This window comes from Mustelus asterias, chromosome 15, assembly GCF_964213995.1.
Source record: "Mustelus asterias chromosome 15, sMusAst1.hap1.1, whole genome shotgun sequence".
Classification (NCBI taxonomy): Eukaryota; Metazoa; Chordata; class Chondrichthyes; order Carcharhiniformes; family Triakidae; genus Mustelus; species Mustelus asterias.
This window is the reverse complement of record NC_135815.1, coordinates 92,755,650-92,777,459: the sequence shown is the minus strand read 5'-3', so window position 1 is coordinate 92,777,459 and position 21,810 is coordinate 92,755,650. Positions and strand designations below refer to the sequence as shown.

The 21,810-nt window shown below is 41.4% G+C and overlaps 1 protein-coding gene across 2 annotated transcripts in view; it reads right to left on the bottom strand.

Moving 5' to 3' along the window:
• Positions 1 to 21,810, bottom strand: part of LOC144504649 (uncharacterized) — an 86,681-nt gene that overhangs the window by 45,991 nt on the left and 18,880 nt on the right. For both annotated transcript variants that reach the window (XM_078230334.1, XM_078230336.1), the window contains exon 2: positions 19,344 to 19,525. In XM_078230334.1, coding sequence (XP_078086460.1) covers positions 19,344 to 19,521 — 178 coding nt within the window. In that variant the 5' untranslated portion in view covers positions 19,522 to 19,525. The remainder of the gene's footprint in view (positions 1 to 19,343; positions 19,526 to 21,810) is intronic.

Here is a 21,810-nt window from a genome sequence, read left to right as displayed (position 1 = left end):
CTTCCCCTTCTTCCCCATCCCTTTCCTCTCACCCTCCCCAATTCCTCCCTCCCTCCTACTTCCCCACTTTCTCCCCCTTTGCCATCCCTGCCTTCCCCTTCCTCCCTTCCCTGTGTCTGTTCTTACTGAAAATCATTTTTTTGTTAAGTTTATTTATTTGTCACAAGTAGACTGACATTAACACTGCAATTAAATTATTGTGAAAATCCCCTAGTTGCCATACTCTGGTGCCTGAGGGAGCATGTAGCATGGCCAATGCACCTAACCAGAGTGTGGGAGGAAACCGAAGCATTGGGAGGAAACCCACGCAGATATGGGGAGTATGTGCAAACTCCACACAAACAGTGCCACTGGGCCGTCCTGTTCCACACTTAACTCTTTTCCAATTCTGATGTAAAGTTATTGACCTGAAATGTGAACTTTGTTTCTTGTTTGCACAGATGCTATCAGACTGTTGAGAATTTCCAGCAGTTTCTATTTTCATTTCAGATTTCTAGCATCCATAGTCGTTTGCTTTTGTGCTCAGTATCCTCTACCTTTTAACTTTGTGCTCCTTCTTAGTGGATGAGAAAATTAGATGAATGAGTATTTCAATGGTTGTAAAGCGCTTTGTGGTGCAATTAGATGGTGATACAAACTATTTAATTGCAAGTTCTTTCTTTAACAGATAAGTGTTTACATTAGCCAATTATTATTTTTGCCATAATTATGTGTTAGGCTTTGGAATGTGATATCTTGACATACGTCACTTCTGAGCTGGCATGCCTGGAGAAAGATTTTTAATTAGATGAATATTATTACTTGGAATTTAAAAATCCTGTGAAGAAATGTACATAGCAATTCCTCACCAGACAGAAATATATTAAAATTAAACAAGACATCTTTTAATTTCTCTACCATGTCCCCACTGCAGGTGAGAGGATCAGTCACTGTACCTGCTTATTCTGCTCTGATATCAAAGGGAATAGAAATGACCCTGGTAATTATAGACCGGTTAGTCTTACTTTGGTGGTTGGTAAATTGATGGAAAAGGTCCTTAGGGATGGGATTTACGACCATTTAGAAAGATGCGGATTAATCCGGGATAGTCAGCACGGATTCGTGAAGGGCAAGTCGTGCATCACAAATCTGATTGAATTTTTTGAGGAGGTAACTAAGTGTGTTGATGAAGGTAGGGCAGTTGATGTCATATACATGGATTTTAGTAAGGCGTTTGATAAGGTCCCCCATGGTCGGCTTATGATGAAAGTAAGGAGGTGTGGGATAGAGGGAAAGTTGGCCGATTGGATAGGTAACTGGCTATCTGATCGAAGACAGAGGGTGGTGGTGGATGGAAAATTTTCGGACTGGAGGCAGGTTGCTAGCGGAGTGCCACAGGGATCAGTGCTTGGTCCTCTGCTCTTTGTGATTTTTATGAATGACTTAGAGGAGGGGGCTGAAGGGTGAATCAGTAAATTTGCTGATGACACCAAGATTGGTGGAGTAGTGGATGAGGTGGAGGGCTGTTGTAGGCTGCAAAGAGACATAGATAGGATGCAAAGCTGGGCTGAAAAATGGCAAATGGAGTTTAACCCTGATAAATGTGAGGTGATTCATTTTGGTAGGACTAATTTAAATGTGGATTACAGGGTCAAAGGTAGGGTTCTGAAGACTGTGGAGGAACAGAGAGATCTTGGGGTCCATATCCACAGATCTCTAAAGGTTGCCACTCAAGTGGATAGAGCGGTGAAGAAGGGCTATAGTGTGTTAGCTTTTATTAACAGCGGGTTGGAGTTTAAGAGCCGTGGGGTTATGCTGCAACTGTACAGGACCTTGGTGAGACCACATTTGGAATATTGTGTGCAGTTCTGGTCACCTCACTATAAGAAGGATGTGGAAGCGCTGGAAAGAGCGCAGAGGAGATTTACCAGGAGGCTGCCTGGTTTGGAGGGTAGGTCTTATGAGGAAAGGTTGAGGGAGCTAGGGCTGTTCTCTCTGGAGTGGAGGAGGCTGAGGGGAGACTTAATAGAGGTTTATAAAATGATGAAGGGGATAGATAGAGTGAACGTTCAAAGACTATTTCCTCGGGTGGATGGAGCTATTACAAGGGGGCATAACTATAGGGTTCGTGGTGGGAGATACAGGAAGGATATCAGAGGTAGGTTCTTTACGCAGAGAGTGGTTGGGGTGTGGAATGGACTGCCTGCAGTGATAGTGGAGTCAGACACTTTAGGAACATTTAAGCGGTTATTGGATAGGCACATGGAGCACACCAGGATGATAGGGAGTGGGATAGCTTGATCTTGGTTTCAGATAAAGCTCGGCACAACATCGTGGGCTGAAGGGCCTGTTCTGTGCTGTACTGTTCTATGTTCTATGTTCTATGACATTGAGAATATTTTCAATCTTTGTGTTGACCATAAAAGGAACCCATATGCTTATAACAGCACTCTTGCCTCTGGAAAATTGAAATGTGATTCTTCCAAATGAATACTGACTGGGCATGTTATGTAACAATAAAGGTGTCCTTTTGACTCATGAAAATCATATTACTCTTGCTATTAATAAACGTAATATCAGATAATTCTGCTAACAGGGCTAGTCCTTGCTTCCATATAATTTTAGTCTCAGCTATTAGTTATATAATCTTCATGACATCTTTCCAAAATTATTTATCAATTACCTGTGGGTCATCAGGAAGCACTTCAGTCAGCATTTCATGTTGGAAAATTCAATGAAACACTCAAGTTATTACTTTAAAAAAACATCAGGGTAAAAATTGGCAGAGTCTAATATGTGATCCAGAAATATCCCAGCAGGCAGGTTGCATACACAGTGTTTTCCTGTGGTTGTAATTCTGCATCTGCATCTGCTCAATGAGCAGATTACAGCTTAATAAAATATTTCTCAGCATTTCATTCGAGGAATTGAAATTAAATTGTCAAGAAACACTCCCTCATTCGTAAATTGCAACCTATCAGATGACAATCCAGAATTTGCTGGTGTCATGGATTAGTTGGGACGGAAAGGATATTGAGACTTTAGGTTTTGCTTTTTATGCAGTTTGCATTTGGAAACTTGACTATTACATAGAACATAGAAACCCTACAGGACAGAAGGAGGCCATTCGGCCCATCGAGTCTGCACCGACCACAATCCCACCCAGGCCCTACCCCCACATATTTTACCTGCTAACCCCTCTAACCTATGCATCCCAGGACTCTAAGGGGCAATTTTTTTAACCTGGCCAATCAACCTAACCCGCACATCTTTGGACTGTGGGAGGAAACCGGAGCACCCGGAGGAAACCCACGCAGACACGAGGAGAATGTGCAAACTCCACACAGACAGTGACCCGAGCCGGGAATCGAACCCGGGACCCTGGAGCTGTGAAGCAGCAGTGCTAACCACTGTGCTACCGTGCAGCCCATACAGCATAGAAAGAGACCATTTGGTCTATTCTAGTGTTAATGCACTACACTAGCCTTCACCCATCCCTCTTCATCTAACCCTATCAGAATATCTTTCTGTGAACTATAGATGGCACCAGCTTAACTTTCTATAAGTGTGAAGGGTTTCCAAGAATAGCTTGCACCGCTTTTCAGTTCATACCGGAATTATAATGTGGAAGATTGATCAGGTTGATGTGATATGATGACTTGCCCATTTGGTCTCATAAGTCAGTGTGTTAGCCAGGGCCAGATTTTCGCTTCTGCTAGGTGTCCTGGGACTTGTAAGAAAAATAATAAAGCAAAAAACAGCCCTCACACCACTTCACCCTCCCCCACACAAACCCATTCTCAATGGCCCAACATGCCACCTCATACCCCTCCAAGGCCCATCATACCCTCCATGTCAACCTATACCCCTCCACCAGTCCCTCATGGTCTTTTATACCCCTATGTCCCTTTTATTCCCCATATGTCAACTTAGTGCCAACTCATGTCAACCCATGTTCCTCACCCATCGCCCTTTGATCTTATAAACTCCATGACAATTCACCCAACATTCACCATGGGCAGATATTAGGAGCCATGTCGAAATGTAATAAAATTAGGTTTTAAGTATCTACAATTGTAAAAAAAATACTCATTGATTAACAGCCCATTCAATACATTTAAAGTCTTTCAACTATTTAGTCAATTACAAAAGCAAGCATTTCATTCAAATACTTAATCCCTTATGAAAATACACATTTATATTCATAGCCCCAAATTAAAGACTTTACAACCACTTGGAGCTGTCAATCAAACTATGAACTGACAAGCGCCCCACTGTCATAAGTCATGCAGCACACAACCTATAATGATACCTCTCAGGGTTACATCAATAGTCAGAGTAAAAGCGCAAGAACTTATTTTTTAAATTGCAAAATTTCACAAATAATTTAAAGGGCTGGAGATTTAGTTTCCTTGAAAGCTGGGGAAGTCTACAGAACTTTCCCATTTTTTATGCTCGCTCATGTCAACCCAATCAATCCCAAAAGGACACTCTTCCTCTTCCAGAGGTCACCTTACCTATCCAAAAGCAGTACCTACACTTATTCAAAAGATGTCCCTGGACCAATCCAAAAGGGTACCCTAACTTTCCAAATAATTCCAGTAGCTTTAGCGCTTTTTCTCTTCTCATACTAAACATGTTGAAAATCATTTTGGCAGCTGTTTCAAGTTTCCCATTGAGATTTGCACAGTTTGGCATGGACATTCAGCCATGCCATAATAGGGCATAGACCACCCATTAAATTAGAGCAGTGGAATGAGACTCTTAATTGAACATTAATTACACACTTACAGGCCCCAATTAGGCCACAAGTGGATGGTCAATACAGTGCCTCCCTTTAATTCATGGTGGGGGTGGACAAGGTTAAGGTTAAAGCTTGAATTTACAGCCTGCCCCCTGTTTTCCTGCCCGTGGATGTCCCGTAAAATTCAGCCAATGCGCTAAAGGCATTGCATTCTCTGAATTAATCTGTACAGGGCATTGGTGAGACCGCAGCTGGAATACTGTGTGCAGTATTGGTCCCCTTATTTGCGGAAGGATATATTGGCCTTGGAGGGAGTGCAGAGAAGGTTCACCAGGTTGATACCAGAGATGAGGGGTGTTGATTATGAGGAGAGACTGAGCAGATTGGGTTTGTACTCATTGGAATTTAGAAGGCTGAGGGGGGATCTTATAGAGACCTATAAGATAATGAAGGGGCTGGATAGGGTAGAGGTGGAGAGATTCTTTCCACTTAGAAAGGAAGCTAGAACTAGAGGGCACAGCCTCAAAATAAAGGGGGGTCAGTTTAGGACAGAGTTGAGGAGGAACTTCTTCTCTCAGAGGGTGGTGAATCTCTGGAATTCTCTGCCCACTGAAGTGGTGGAGGCTTCCTCGTTGAATATGTTTAAGTCACGGATAGATGGATTCCTGATCGGTAAGGGAATTAAGGGTTATGGGGATCAGGCGGGTAAGTGGAACTGATCCACTTCAGATCAGCCATGATCTTATTGAATGGCGGGGCAGGCTCGAGGAGCTAGATGGCCTACTCCTGCTCCTATTTCTTATGTTCTTATGTTCTAATTCTTTGAAGTAATTATTTCTTTGAAGTAACAAACATAATGACATAACCCACTGAATTCTTGAACAGTAGGCCCCCCCATTTCATATAACCTGCTAATTGGAACCACCATTTCAAATGACAGTTTCTAAGCCCTTTTGGAGAACCCGTCTGCCACAAGCAGCCATACGTTTGTCATTATAGTCATTTTTATCTCTTCTAGATACAGGCATTCGGCATGCTTGGTTTCATCGGTCAGAACATTGAATACAGGATTGGGACGTCTTGTTAAAGTTGTACAAGACATTGGTAAGGCCACACTTGGAATACTGTGTGCAATTCTAGTCACCCTATTATAGAAAGGATATTATTAAACTAGAAATAGTGCAGAAAAGATTTACTAGGATGCTACCGGGACTTGATGGATTGAGTTATAAGGAGAGACTGAATAGACTGGGACTTTTTTCTCTGGAGCGTAGGAGGCTGAGGGGTGACCTTATAGAGGTCTATAAAATAATGAGGGGCACAGACAAGGTAGATAGTCAATATCTTTTCCCAAAGGTAAGAGAGTCTAAGACTAGAGGGCATAGGTTTAAGGTGAGAGGGGAGAGATACAAAAGGGTCCAGAGGGGCAATCTTTTTCACACAGAGGGTGGTGAGTGTCTGGAACAAGCTGCCAGAGGCAGTAGTAGAGGCGGGTACAATTTTATCTTTTAAAAAGCATTTAGATAGTTACATGGGTACGATGGGTATAGAGGGATATGGGCCAAATGCGGGTAATTGGGATTAGTTTATGGGTTTTTTTAAAAAAGGGTGACATGGGCAAGTTGGGCCAAAGGGCCTGTTTCTGTGCTGTAAACCTCTATGACTCTATGGCTGCTTGGTTAATCACTGCAGCTGAGAAACTCCTCCTCCTCTGAAGCTGATCCAACCTTTATATTCTCAAAGCACACCTTGTTCTCATTACAGCAGGTGGCAGAAGGCTAACTGAGTTAATACAAGGAAAACAGAATCAAATGTTCTCAGGTCAGAAAGAGAACAAAAGTTGGGCAGATTTGTGTCACCCGTCACCCACTCGGTGGTGTTTTTCCTCTGACTCAGTAGATTGCGTGTTCCAGTTCACTCCAAAATTTGAGTAAAATCTAGACTGACACTCTGATACAGTGCTGTGGGAGTGCCGCACAGTCGGAGGTACCATCATTCAGAGGTGTTCTTAAACCGAGGCCCTGTCTGCACTCTCAGGTACATTATTTATAAGAGCAGGGGAGTTATCCCCAGTATCCAGGTCGATATTTATATCTCAATCAACATCGGAAGTAAAAGATTACCTGATCATCATTGCATTGCTGTTTTAGGAGCTGCTTGTGCACAAACTGACTCCTGCATTTTCTACATTACAACAGTGAATACACTAGAAAAGGACTTAACTGGCTCTGAGGTGCTTTAAGACATTCTAAGGTTGTAAAAGGCACAAGTCTCTCTTCTTTGTTAACGGGGATTGAACTGCATTCAAAAAACATGCACAATTGTACCTGAAATAATCAAAAGACTATATTCTCTGCTCGACCACCTCTATTCTGCAAACTGGTCACATCCTACAAGCCAATTTTCTGCTATTTTGCTGGAGGTTTAGTTAGTTCTGATTCTATTCTAGCCGGCGCCCACCGTGTTCTGGTTTTTGCTCCTATTCTGATAAATGATCTCTGCTTTGCTACGCTCCACTTGGTTTCCATGTACATCAATTACGCTCTGCTTCACTTGTCCTTTAGATCCCCTCTGTCATCGTCTGCTGAACTGGGTCAGGATGACCTCTTGAGCACTGGTTATTGTTCAAAATCACATGTTTTTCAGTGCCCTTCAGCAATTCTTCAGATCGTTTATCCTATGGATTTACTCTACAATCCCCCAGACTCCCTGGACTTCACTGCTCTCATTCCTTACATTTCACTAACAGTTCCTCCTTCTAATGCTGGTCCAGTGCATGCGGTATCGGATACCATTAGAGAGCATGAAGTTCTGGAAATCAACGCAAGTAAAGGCCGTGCCATTATTGGAAACCAGGACTTTCGGCATTCCATGTGTCCTAAAGCTTTGTCATAATTTCTCAATCATAGCCTGAGTAATCGTGGAACGCATATGGTGCTCCTCCAACCATTTGGAGGGTGCACCTACCATGGTTGAAAACATAGAATTCATAAAGGGCCCTGCAAAGTCCACAAGCAAATGCACCCATGGCCTGCCAGGGCACTCCCATGGATGTAGGGACACTGATGGAGGGAGTTTTTGATTTTCCTGGCACAGGTCACATTGCTTCACCAAGTCTGTGATGTCAGAGTCAAGACCGGGCCACCAGACATAACTCCTAACCAGCATTTTCATTCAGTCTGGGTTGAGCAGCAGGCTTAAAAGCCCCCCACTGATCACTTCTCATTGAGTGAAATAAGGAAGCACGTAGTCCACAAAGCCCACGATCACCCATTCTCTTCATTGCCATCATAACAATTACAAATGGTGCAAAGGTATTTAAGCCTACCTTGATCAAGTTGCACTCTGAGGTTCTTCCATACAATTGTGATACATTTAATAGTCACTGTACACATTCAATGTGAGACATACAGCTCCAGGGGATTCCACTCCAACTATGGTTGAAAGGTCTTAGACAGCGACCTCAAAATTGCAGAATTGTGTATGTGCATCCCGCTCCCAGTCTGTGCATGTGCAAAAGCTCCGAGTTCCATAGTGAGTTCAACCTCCGTTCCCCAAGTTAAGGTAAATTTGACTTTTATAACAGGTTCAAGAAAACAGTCCCTTGGGCTGCCACTGGGAGGCTGCCTGCATTCAGCTGGTGGCCTCCCCACGTGGTTAGGGGTTGATCCACCATCGGCAATATGTAAAGGTCTGATAAAATAGCCTTAAAGGACCTTTGCATATTCAAATTGGTTTCCTGCCTCCTTGGGGCAGGAAGCCGGTCTGATTGATCAGAAGGAAAAAAAAGAGTAAAATGAGGAAATAGATTACTGGTCCAAACTGGTCTTGTGTCCTTTCAAAGAACAAAGAACAAAGAACAAAGAACAATACAGCACAGGAACAGCCCCTTCTGCCCCCCAAGCCCGCGCCGCTCCCCGGTCCAGGATTGAATCCTGAATCCAGGATCCCCGCCCAATTTTCCAGCCTATCTACATACCAATATCCTATCCACCGAGCTGTCCCTCACAGCTACGATGCTTTGTTCATTACAACCTATTAACTTACCCCCACCCCCCCATTCCAGACCATGGACACCAGGAAAATGTGGAAATAAGAATACTGGTCCAAACTATTTTTTCCTCCTTCCTACCATTGCAAAATTGCCAACCAGCAGGACATGATCGGGGAACCAGTCTGCCACAACTCCCCGCAATTTTACCAGTACCCTCTGCTTTGTTCCTGACTTGTTTGGCCTGGTAAAATTCCCCCCATTGTGTCTGTATGACACTGACTCGCAGCACTGTGAGTTATAGGCAGCCTTACTCCTCACTCGGAGTCATGAAGAATTTCCACATCCTTGGACTGTAAATATGTTTTCTGCAGATGAAAACAGCCCACAGAGCAGCTGAATGCTGGCCAGTAGAGTGTTTTTCTGGGACCAGGTGCATACAGATTATCTATCCAGCTGGCACAAAGTCAGTACAAATAGTACCGAGAATATAAACAGCCTCTCCCTTTCCACAATGCAAATCTGAGGAATGGAGATATGAATTATGAGTTTCTGTCAGCCTAGATTAACAAAACCATATTTTTATTACTATTTCAGTTTTGTAAAGTACTCCCTTAGATTCTCTTTATTTGTCAGTAAATGTGATTCACCAAGTCGAAGTAGCGGGAGGTGACAATATAGAAACAAATAGGATACAGGGTTAGTGGAATCCATTGTTAAATCCTCAAAGGTTGTGCTGAAGCTGTGCAGTACCCCTGAATAGGCATAACAGCAATACGCTGTATAGTTCTGATCACTGTCAGATAATGGGCTATCCTGGAATTATCGTTGTGCAGTGGAGAGCAGCAAGGTAGGAATGAGCTGAATGGCCTTCCTCAATTATAATTATCTTGTTGTGGAGATGCCGACATTGGACTGGGGTGGGCACAGTAAGAAGTCCCATAACACCAGGTTAAAGTCCAACAGCTTTATTTTAGAATCACGAGGTTTCGGAGCGCTGCTCCTTCATCAGGTGGGTGGAGTTACTCTACTCACCTGATGAAGGAGCAGCACTCCGAAAGCTTGTGATTCCAAAATAAATCTGTTGGACTTTAACCTGGTGTTGTGAGACTTCTTACTATAATTATCTTGTAATTCTATGAACAAGACTGAGCTTTGATATTAGATGAAAAAGCTATGAGGAACCGTTTGTTAAGACACAAACACATGAAAGTGATGAGCAGAAAAAGATCAACTGGATCATAAAGTCTTCCTCCACAGCTACCATGGTTAAACACAATTTCCCATCCCTGTCTGGCATTCCCCCACCTCCAATCCTTCCCAAGCCTTGCAAACTCCTGAGGGAAGCCATCTAGAGGGATGAATTTAAATTTATGGCCTGAATTTTCGCTCCTGAGTTGGGAGCGCAGAGTCCGGACAATTCCCAGCTCCACAAGTTGACCTGGAAAAAGTGCCCTGAAGGTTTGGATTTTTAGTCCTGGGGGTATGGTTGAAAATGGAAGTCATGATGGGCAACCCGGGAATAGTTCAAAAGTTGTCGGGTGTGGTGGTGGGCTGGGTGAAAGTCTGGCCTCGGTGCTGCGGCATTTTGATGAATATATTAAATAAATAAAACATAGAACAGCCCCCTAGTCCTAATCCGTTGTGCCATCTCACCCCCAATACTGTCCACATGCCTCATCTATGACAACCTATGCCTCTCCACCCACGTCCAATGGCCCTTCATACCCTCTGACAAACTGCCCTCCACCCACTCCACCATGGACCCTCATAGACCCATTACCAACCTCAGGCCAGCCCATGCCCTCAACCCACCACCCTTTACCCTTAGCAACGCTATACCAACTCACCTAATATTCAGCATGGGCAGGCCTCAGGACCCATGCTGAGATTAAATAAAGTTCTTAAGTGTGTATCGAATTCACTGTTTAAAAAACTCTATTTGATTAAACCTCATTCACTACATTTAAATTCCTTCAAATTCTTAATCCTTAATACAACAAAGGTATTGATGGATTAAGTGAATGGGTAAATCCATGGCAAATGGATTTCAGTGCAGACAAATGCCAGGTCATCCACTTTGGACTTGAAATGGTAGAACAGGGGAAGACCTATCCATTGCCGATTGTATCACTCATGCCTGGTGGGTCCAGGCAATTTTCTCACTGCCAAGTGCTAGACCACCATTGCCTGGCCACAAAGGCACAACCATTCTGTAGCAGGACTACCATGACAGCACCGCAAGAAGCAGATGGACAGTTATTTATAGTCTTATTTCAAAGATCTTATAAGCATTTGGAGATGTCAATTAAACTGTGAACTGACAGGCAGCCCTCCGTGATGATAGGTTATGGATTCAGCCATGCAGCACTAATCCCACAATGCTAACCCTCAGCTTATGACACACAGAGTAAAAAAGCAAACACTGATTGTTTTTAAAACTGTAAACAGTTTTTCAAATATTTAAAGGGCAGGAGATTTAAATACCTTGAGTTATGTTAGAGAGTTAGTGATAGGGAAACTGCCAGAAAGATAACATTAGTGTATATTCAGTCAAGTATGAGCTAATCTCTGATGTTCTATACAAACTTATAAATGACAGTTCACGTTTGATTATTTTAGGGAAATTATTTGAGACAATTACCAAGTGCATTGATAAATGGAATGTAGTGAAATGATTTATTTGAACTTTGATAAAGCATTTAATAAATTGCAACATAGGAGACTTTTACCAAGATTCCTGATCACAAACTGCTTTTTTTTTAGACAAGATCGTGGCAGAGAATGGTAGAAAATATAGTGGTGAGGCATTCTATTACCTCACTACTCTGACCCTGTCCACCCCCCATCCCCATTGAAAAGGTCACTGGCTGGTTCTTTCACATCTGATGCATATATGTGATGGGAGACAATGCAATGGCCCCAGCAGACTTTCCTCCCTTCAACTTCATCTTACAGTTACTTACCATGGGAAGTTGACGTAGGTCTTGGGAAGCAGTATAATGGTCTTGAAATTCCAGATTGGGAATAGTGGATCTAGTAGTAGCTTCTTCTCCCTTCATTCTAGCCTCACTTAGCTTCTTGTGGTCACCCTAGGCTCTGCCAAAGTCCACGAGGATGCAAACTTTCTGATCTTTGGGATGCACCCAATGCCCTTAACGGTCCATCTGCCTCTTGCGGTGCTGTCATGGTAGTCCTGCTACAGAATGGTTGTGCCTTTGTGGCCAGGCAATGGTGGTCTATCACTTGGCGGTGAGAAAATTGCCTGGACCCACCAGGCATGGGTGATACAACCGGCAATGGATAGGTCTTCCCCTGTTCTACCATTTCAAGTCCAAAGTGGATGACCTGACATTAGCCTACATTGAAATCCATTTGCCATGGATTTACCCATTCACTTAATCCATCAATACCTTTTACAATTTCATGCTTCCATCTACACCTTTTACAATATCCCCCTTTGGGTTATTGGCAAATTTGGACATGTAGCTTTCTGTCCCACCATCTAAATTGTGAATAGTTGAGACCCCAAAACTGATCAGTACAGGATACCACTAGAAACATCCAGATTGTTAGAATGTTTGCCCATTATCCTTACACTTCTCTTCAGCCACTCAATCCATTTCCCAACAAGTTCAATCATTTGTCTTCAATTCCATTGGACTCAACTTTATATCTTAAGAGGAAACTTTATCAAATGCCTCTGGAAGTCCATATAAATAATATTCTTAGACATTCTCTGGTCTACTTCTGCAGCTATCTCTTCAGAAAATTAAATCAGCTTCATCAGGCATGACCTATCCTTTACTAATCCATTTAGTTGTTACTGAGCTGAAAAATTTCAAGCTGTTTAACAACCCTACCATTAATTACAGACTCTAGTAATTTCCCAAAAATAGATGTCGGCGTAACTGGTCTATAATTATCTGGCTTGCCACTCTCATCTCTATTAAACGGAGCATGATAGTCTAAAGGTATAATTCCTCAATCAAAAGAACATCAAAAGATTGAGTTACAGCATCTCTAATATCCTTGCTTACTTCCTTTCAAACACTTCAAACCCTGGGATGGGAACTACCTGGTCCTGTTGCTCTTATTGCTCTTTGGGGCCACGATTTTCTTCACTGTCGTTATTTTGTTTATGTTAATATTGGGTGAGCCCCTACCCTGATTCAATATTAGATTCCTTAAGGTTTCTAGCAAGTCAAACTCCTCCTCTATTGTAACTACTGATACAACGTCCATTCAACATGTCCATTATTCTCTTATTTTCACTGATAATATCACTGTTATTAGTTGATTTTGACATCCCTTGCAAGTTTATTTTCATAAGACCATTGCAGCTTCAAATTGACTTTGTCATCCATGTTAATCTTAAAACCTGTGTGGATTGGTTATGCCAAAGAAGGAGTAAAGGAGTATTGTATTATAATCCATTTTTTCAAGTTTAATAAATGTCTTTTCTTGTTGTTAAAACAAGAATTATCAATCCTGTGACTCTGTTCCTCTGTGTTTGATTAAAAAAATGTAAAAGTTATCTTTTGAGCCAATGTTCCATTCTGGGATCTTCCTGTCAAGTTATAACAGTGGTGTCTTCCATTTGGCTGCTACAGCTGTTTCCAGCTGCTCACTGACACACTGTTCGAAGATTTGCAAGAATTTTAACTGGGATGAGATGATATAACTAAGATCGGAGATTTTGTAAACTCAGACCATTTATTAAAGCATAGAAAATTGAGGAGGGAATTAAACATAATTATTAAGGAATAAGGGAGTATTTGTGCAGTTAAGTATTGAAAGATTATTTCCACTGATGGGTGAATTGGTAACAAAGATTTATTCAATTATGAGCTAGTGCCAGAAGCATAAGGGGGAACCTACTACATTCTTTTTTAATAGATTGTTAAAATATGAAATAGATTAGTATAAATGACTCATGAGTCAACTGTGGCATTTAAGAGGGACGATCTTGACAACATTGCATATAATTTTTGTCCCCTCAAATGGTGACTGATAACATGCAGGTTAATGTGGGCTTCTGGACTCAGGGTTGAAGTCGAATTGTTCTGAGTTCTTTCCCAAAGAGGCCTTGAGTTTTTGGTTCTTCTATGTCTGTCTCTTCAAGACAGTATAGCAGAAGACTTGAGGGACCAATGAGATCCGAGAGCAATTGATCACACCACAGGGCGAAGTCCTCTCTCGGGCATAATCATCAGGCAACCATGTAATACAACTCCAGGGGGACCTAGAGTTGCAACTCCTGTACCTAGTTTCCCTTAACAATAAATACCTTTTGTTCCTAACAAAGTCTGAAGTCTCTTGATGATGCCAGAAATGCCACTACATGATAATATGGTTGCTAGTGGCTAAGTACTTTCTAGTTACAATGTTTCAGGCATCCCGAATGTGTGGAATAAGGATTCACCTGCCTATCATTTTCATATATTCAAAGCTACAAAAACATTCAAGGAGGTAAAATATCGAAGGACACAGAAAAAGAGTATGAAAATAGGATTCATATAAATAACTCTCATATATAGAGTCAGCACTTGCACATGCATGATGGATCAATGTTTTTCCTTCTGTATCAACATTTCTGATTTTATAAAGGCACTGAATGGGGATCTGGGTACTCGCATTTTTAAAGGGCAATCTAGTTTGCTAAAAATTTGCTAAAAATTGCCCCTTAGTGGAGGTTAGAGGGATTAGTGGGTAAAATATGTAGGGATATGGGGGTAGGGCCTGGGTGGGATTGTGGTCAGTGCAGACTCGATGGGCCGAATGGCCTCTTTCTGTACTGTAGGGTTTCTATGATTCTATGAATCTGTGATTATGTGGTGGTGGTATTGAAAACAGAAACAAAAATGTGGGTAGCATAAGTGGTTAAAAACACGCAGAAAATCCCAGTCATCTCAGTTCAATACCAGAACGAAAAAGACAAATGATTTAATAATGTAAATCACATTTTAATAGAATCACAGAATTGTTACAGTGCAGTAGGAGGCCAATTGGCCCATCATGTCTACTTTCTTGATGAGAAAATCAGAGGATAACTACCCAATAAATGGAATAAGCTTTGTGGGCTGAATAATATTTACATAATGTTGTTATCAACATGAAAGTATGATTCACCTAATTTTCTTGTATTGAAAGGAGAGAACAACACAAAAATAAGTTCATAGGCCTCAATTAACACATACAATAGCAACCAGTCTCCCAGGTGTGAGTGTGAGTAAGGAAGAAACAGAAGAAGTTGGAAGCTAAAAGAGACAAGAAATGGATATGAAGAAATCTTTATAAGTGTTTTTTGAACTATGTTTAAAAAATGGGAGATAGAACCATAGAAAATTACAGCTCAGATACAGGCCTTTTGGCCCTTCTTATCTGTGCCGAACCATTTTTTGCTGAGTCCCACTGACCTGCACTTGGACCATATCCCTCCACACCCCTCTCATCCATGAACCCGTCCAAGTTTTTCTTAAATGTTAATTTACCACTTTATCCGGCAGCTCATTCCACACTCCCACCACTCTCTGCATGAAGAAGCCCCCCCTAATATTCCCTTTAAACTTTTCTCCTTTCACCCTTAATCCATGCCCTCTGGTTTTTTTCTCCCCTAGCCTCAGTGGAAAAAGCCTGCTTGCATTCACTCTATCTATACCCATCAAAATCTTATACACCTCTATCAAATCTCCCCTCATTCTTCTACGCTCCAGGGAATAAAGTCCCAACCTATTCAATCTCTCTCTGTAACTCAGCTTCTCAAGTCCCAGCAACATCCTTGTGAACCTTCTCTGCACTCTTTCAACCTTATTTACATCCTTCCTGTAACTAGGTGACCAAAACTGTACACAATACTCTAAATTCGGCCTCACCAATGCCTTATATAACATTACCATAACATTCCAACTTTTATACTCGATACTCCGATTCATAAAGGCCAATGTACCAAAGGCACTCTTTACGACCCTATCCACCTGTTAGCGGACAACAAATTTATGAAGTTACGTATATAATATGAAACAGGCCAAACTGCAGTCAGAACCCCTCCATTAAAGATTAAAAGGGACAGATCCAGACAAGCAGGCAAAAGGCATGCTTTTAAAATGCAAACAAGGTCTAACACACAAAAGGGAGCCAGACAGGGTGGCACCAAAGGGAACTAAAAAGTAAAGGTACCCCCCTCATCTAATCAAATCAGCACCACTGACCTAATCAAGTGATATCAGGAAGCCTTCTTAGCCTCAAAAGACTTCCTGAGATCAGCTAAACACCCATTGTTCAAGAAGAGAGATTCTAGACCATTGATAAACCCATCGGACAGAAACGATTACCATACCTAAACATCGATACTGTACTTAAAACATCAAACAGAATGGTCAGAGTCAAATACTGCAAACAAAACATTAACATTTGAATCATACAACGTGTCAAAGTTCGAGTATAACTGTAGCCCATTGTGGCGGGCTTTTAGAGTGCTTTCTTGACTTGACTGCACCTCCGTCGACATTAATAAAGCTGTACCGCTGTTGAACCTGACTCTGAGTCCGAAGTGGTCGTGTTCACCCACTCGCGCTAAAACACCTGTGACGTCACTTTTAGGGAATTCTGCACCTGTATTCCCAGATCCCTCTGTTCAACTGCACTCTTCAGAGTCCTACCATTTACCCTGTATGTTCTACTTTGGTCTGTCCTTCCAAAGTGCAATATCTCACACTTGTCTGCGTTAAATTCCATTTGCCATTTTTCAGCCCATTTTTCTAGTTGGTCCAAATCCCTCTGCAAGCTTTGAAAACCTTCCTCACTGTCCACTACACTTCCAATCTTTGTATCATCAGCAAATTTGCTGATCCAATTTACCACATTATCATCCAGATCATTGATATAGATGACAAACAACAATGGACCCAACACCGATCCCTGCGGCACACCACTAGTCACAGGCCTCCACTCAGCGAAGCAATCCTCCACAACAAGATACCACAACTAAAGTGAATAATATTTAACATTCTTGTTTATTTGTTCAGCTTCTGCACACAAATAAATAAATCACTCTCACCTGATGAAGGGGCAACGCTCCGAAAGTTCGTGCTACCAAATAAACCTGTTGGACTTTAACCTGGTGTTGTGAGACTACTTACTGTACAAATAAATTGGACAGAAGCAGTGCAGCAAAAACATATGCATCATGACACCCTAATTTTCAGTCCAAGTTGGATTACAAAATTGCCAAATTACATGTTGCTTTGAGCTGTGGCGTCAAATAACAGGGCATTGTAAAAGGCAAAAGTATAATTCCATCCTTACTGATAGTGTCAACGGAAATCGTTTTCCATATTGGTGCACACTCCAGCCACAGCACAAGAAAAATGAGATCTGTTTGTAGTTAAGATCAGGACTGGAATATAAAGAGATACACTGCACTGCCCAGTTCGATAAATGCTATTTAGTGATAAGCTTACATAGACTTTTGCTACAGACTGAAACAACTTACTATTATAGAGATTGACCAATGCCCTTGGCTGCATCTAAATGAACAATACTGCTCTATAAATAACAAAATGATATTTTGTAACAAGAAAGCATGAGGTAGAAAGTGCCATTTTGAAACCACACTTTTCCAAAAGGAGTATATCACAGAAATAATTCCAGGGAAAAAAATTAGATGTAGTTTTAGAATTACTGAATGTATCTGAATGTAAAACTAAAATGTGGATCAAATGCTAGCGCAAAATAGTCAGGTGGGAAGGTCCCAGTTCATTTCAGAGTCTGGTAGTTTACCTCAGTAGGATCTGCATATTTGCACCATTTCACTCAACAAATAAGCTTCAAAACACGAAACTGAATTCTCAAGACTTAACTGAAAATGTTTGACTTTGGTCTGCAAATCTAACTCCTCTCAATTTTCACCTCTTTTAGGTTACTCTCAACATCATGAGGCCCTTGTAGAAGACACATCAATGGAGGACAAGCCCTTGTAAGGAAGGACGGTAAAAATCTTCATCCCTCTCAAGAGCCACATCAGACATTGTGACACTCTTAGTGAGATAGACAGTGAGTCACAAAGAGTTTTCATGTGGTGAAGTAGCCAGCATGAGTAGGCAGCAGCAGAAAATGGTGACAAAAATATCACAGTAGAGTGTTGACCAGAAGGAGAGGTTGTCTACCAGCTCTGCTATAGAGGACAGAGATGAAGACTTCAAGGGCCCAACCATGAGAGAATACAAAAGAACCACCACTGGTTGACAGTGTGGCTATGTACAGTCTGTAATATCAACTCCCAGGATATCATGACTCCACAGTTCACACTAGGAAGTCAGGACATTTCCAGTATTGTTGCAACTGCATGAGGCATTGATGTTTATCTTGTAGTACTGGTGGAAGCTCAAAAACCTACAATTGAAGACTCTGAGGAGAATTCTCCAGCCTCCCAACTGCGTATTTCTCGGCGGCGGGAGGTGACACGGATTCCCTGGTCCCGCTATTGTCAATGGGATTTCCCATTGATGTCACCCTACACCGCCGTGAAACTCGCGTGAGCGGGTGTGCTGCCAGCGGGACAGGAGAATCCCACTGGCATGAACGGTTGGAGAATTCCCTCCCCATGTATCACAAGTAGGAAACTGATGGATTCACTTAAGAGGGACTTGAAAGAAATCCCCCATCTTGTGCACCGCTCTAATAGTTTTGAAAGATTGTGACTAAAGCATCCACTGTTTCCACTATTTGGGAAAATCATCAGGTTCAAGAAACGTGTCTATCCCTATTTTATTTTTTCTATTCTTTTTCAAAATTATATAAAATCTAGTCAGCTTCTCCATTTGATTTATTTTAGTTGTCTTCATATCTTGATCCTCAACCTCCACTGTGAAGACTAATACAACAAACATTTAGCAAATCTCCCATTTCTTGTTCTTCAATTACAACACCCACATCTGTTTTTAGGTCATTATTCTTATCCACCCTTTTTCTGTCAATATACTTAAAAACCTTTAATGCTGGCATTGATATTCCTTGCAAATTTTTTCGTGTTCCATTTTCGCTTTTCATATTACTTTCTTGTGTTCCATTGCTGCCCTGTACATCACTCCATGTCTACAGGATCTCTACTGAATGATTGCTTTCTTCTAGTATTCATAAGGAAAACAATGAACAACATATCCGAGTCTCCCCTGAATAGAGTGGTGGAGATAAAAATCCTGGAGTAATTTAAGAATCAATTAAATGCTGCAATGGGGTGTTTTAGGGTCACTCTAGCTAAATGAATTAAGAGCAGCTAAATGAACTTCTTCATTGTAAATTATTGTGTCTCTTATATCTTGACTCTTGTATCTGTCAAATCTAATAATATCATTATCTCCCAAAGTCTAATGAATCTAAGGGTAAAATACTTCCATGTTTTATTTTGCTTTTGCCAGATTTTCACTCTTTGAATTGTAAAAAGGTCTTTTAATTTGAATGTAATATTTCCCAGTGCCTCAATGCTTCACAAGTTATTAATTTCAAACACCCCTGAAAATGGTCATGAGCTATCTTACTTCTTTACCCAAAACAACTGGATTGTAGATTGTAATTTTTATCCTACCCCACAGTCTATGGGACTAACATCTTTTAAAATCTGTTACATACCTGTATTTACTGTGGGCATCACTGAGGAAGAAGTGTTAACAGATGAATCTAAAGTATATCTGGCATCATCTTCATCAGACATCAGCTGACTGCCTTCATTTGGTAAACTGTACGTCGCTGGTAGCTCCAGTACACTATTTGTCTCTGATAGGTTACTTGATAAAACTTCATTTGACATAATCCTGTGGGAGAAGAATGAAGAGTTAATTCATAAACACCCAAGCACACTACATGCAACACAATGCAAGGCACATTTATAAACCATAACAACACTGCTTTTAAAAAGAACAAACACTTGCTTAAGATATAATTACTCAGAGCTCTGAATCAGAAGGTAGTGGGTACAAGTTCCAATGGAGACATGAGCACAAAATCTAAGCTGACACTCCAGTGCAGTACTGAGGGAGTACTACTCTGTCAGAGGTGCTGTCCTTCAAATGGGAGTATTAAACTGAGGTCATGTCTGCTCTCTCAGCAGGATAGAAAATATTCCATGGCACTATTTTGAAAACAAGCCTGGGAGTTCTCCCGTTTCCTGGCCAATCATTATGCCTCAAGAAAGATTGCCAAAACGGATGATCTAGTCATTATCTCAGCGATGTTTATGGGAGCTTGCTGTGCACAAATTGGTTGCCACATTTCCCACATTAAAACATTGACCACACATTCGAAATACTTAATTGGCTGTGACCCCCTTAATAAATGTACATCATTCTTCTTAATTTAATCTAGAGTGCTTCGGAACATCCTGAAGCGATGTATAAATAAAAGTTTTTTTCTTCTAATTACTTAGCCAGTTTATATTTCCCTCATCCTCAGGTTTATGTGGAGGATTTCCAACAGAAACGTGGACATAAAAATTTATAGCGGCAAAACAGTATCACCGACATGTGATGAAAAGAATGACAACAGGAAGTAAGTTTTGTAGACAGGAAATGCATGCAGATGCAAATTTTTTTAATAAGCTAAGGATAGTGAAACAATAATTGTGGTTGCAAGATGGAAATGTGAGAGGTAGAGTCAGTTGCAGCATCGGACTTTCTCTGCAGTATAAGTTGGGACGAGACACAAAACTGTCATGTTATAGCACCAATACTTCTCAGATGATTTAATTAGAGTAGGACCAATTTACATTGACAATTTCTAGTATAAGTATAGACATAGGAATTTATAATGAAGGAAGAGTGTCAGTTTGAATGGGAGTAGTGGAAAAATAGATTCCTGCGTGAATTTGATTTGATTTGATTCATTATTGTCACATGTATTAACATGTGAAAAATATTGTTTCTTGCGCGCTATACAGACAAAACATACCGTTCATAGAGAAGAAAACGGGAGAGTGTAGAATGTAGTGTTACAGTTACAGCTAGGGTGTAGAGAAAGATCAACTTAATGCAAGGTAAGTCCATTCAAAAGTCTGACAGCAGCAGGGAAGAAGCTGTTCTTGAGTCGGTTGGTGCGTGACCTCAGACTTTTGTATCTTTTTCCTGAAGGAAGAAGGCGGAAGAGAAAATGTCCAGGGTGTGTGGGGTCCTTAATTGTGCTGGCTGCTTTGCCGAGGCAGCGGGAAGTGTAGACAGAGTCAATGGATGGGAGGCTGGTTTGCGTGATGTATTGGGCTACATTCCCGACTTCTTGTAGTTCCTTGCGGTCTTGGGCAGAGCAGGAGCCATACCAAGCTGTGATACAACCAGAAAGAATGCTTTCTATGGTGTATCAGTAAGAGTTGGTGAGTGTCGTAGCTGACATGCCAAATTTCCTTAGTCTTCTGAGAAAGTAGAGGCGTTGGTGGGCTTTCTTAACTATAGTGTCAGCATGGGGAGACGAGGACAGGTTGTTGGTGATCTGGACACCTAAAAACTTGAAGCTCTCGACCCTTTCTACTTCATCCCCATTGATGTAGACAGGGGCATGTTCTCCTTTATGCTTCCTGAAGTCGATGACAATCTTCTTCGTTTTGTTGACATTGAGGGAGAAATTATTGTTGCCGCACCAGTTCACCAGATTCTCTATCTCATTCCTGTACTCTGTCTCATCATTGTTCGAAATCCGACCCACTATGGTGGTGTCGTCAGCAAACTTGAAAATCGAATTGGAGGGGAATTTGGCCACACAGTCATAGGTGTATAAGGAGTATAGTAGGGGGCCGAGAACACAGCCTTGTGGGGCACCAGTGTTGAGGATGATCATGGAGGAGGTGTTGCCTATCCTCACTGAATTGGAGTGGGTTAATTGAAATTGCAATGAGGGGTAAGGGGGAACTGCATAATTGGAAGAGTAAAGTGTCTCTGCAAAAGGATTAGGAATTGGATGTGTCACTGCGAACTGGTTCTCTGACAACAACTTGTATGTATCATACATTTAACTAGTAAAATGTCCCAAGGTACTTCATAGGAACATTGTCAAAAAACTTGGGCACCAAGCCATATTAGTAGATATTAGGACAAAAAAAGACTTGGTCAAAGAG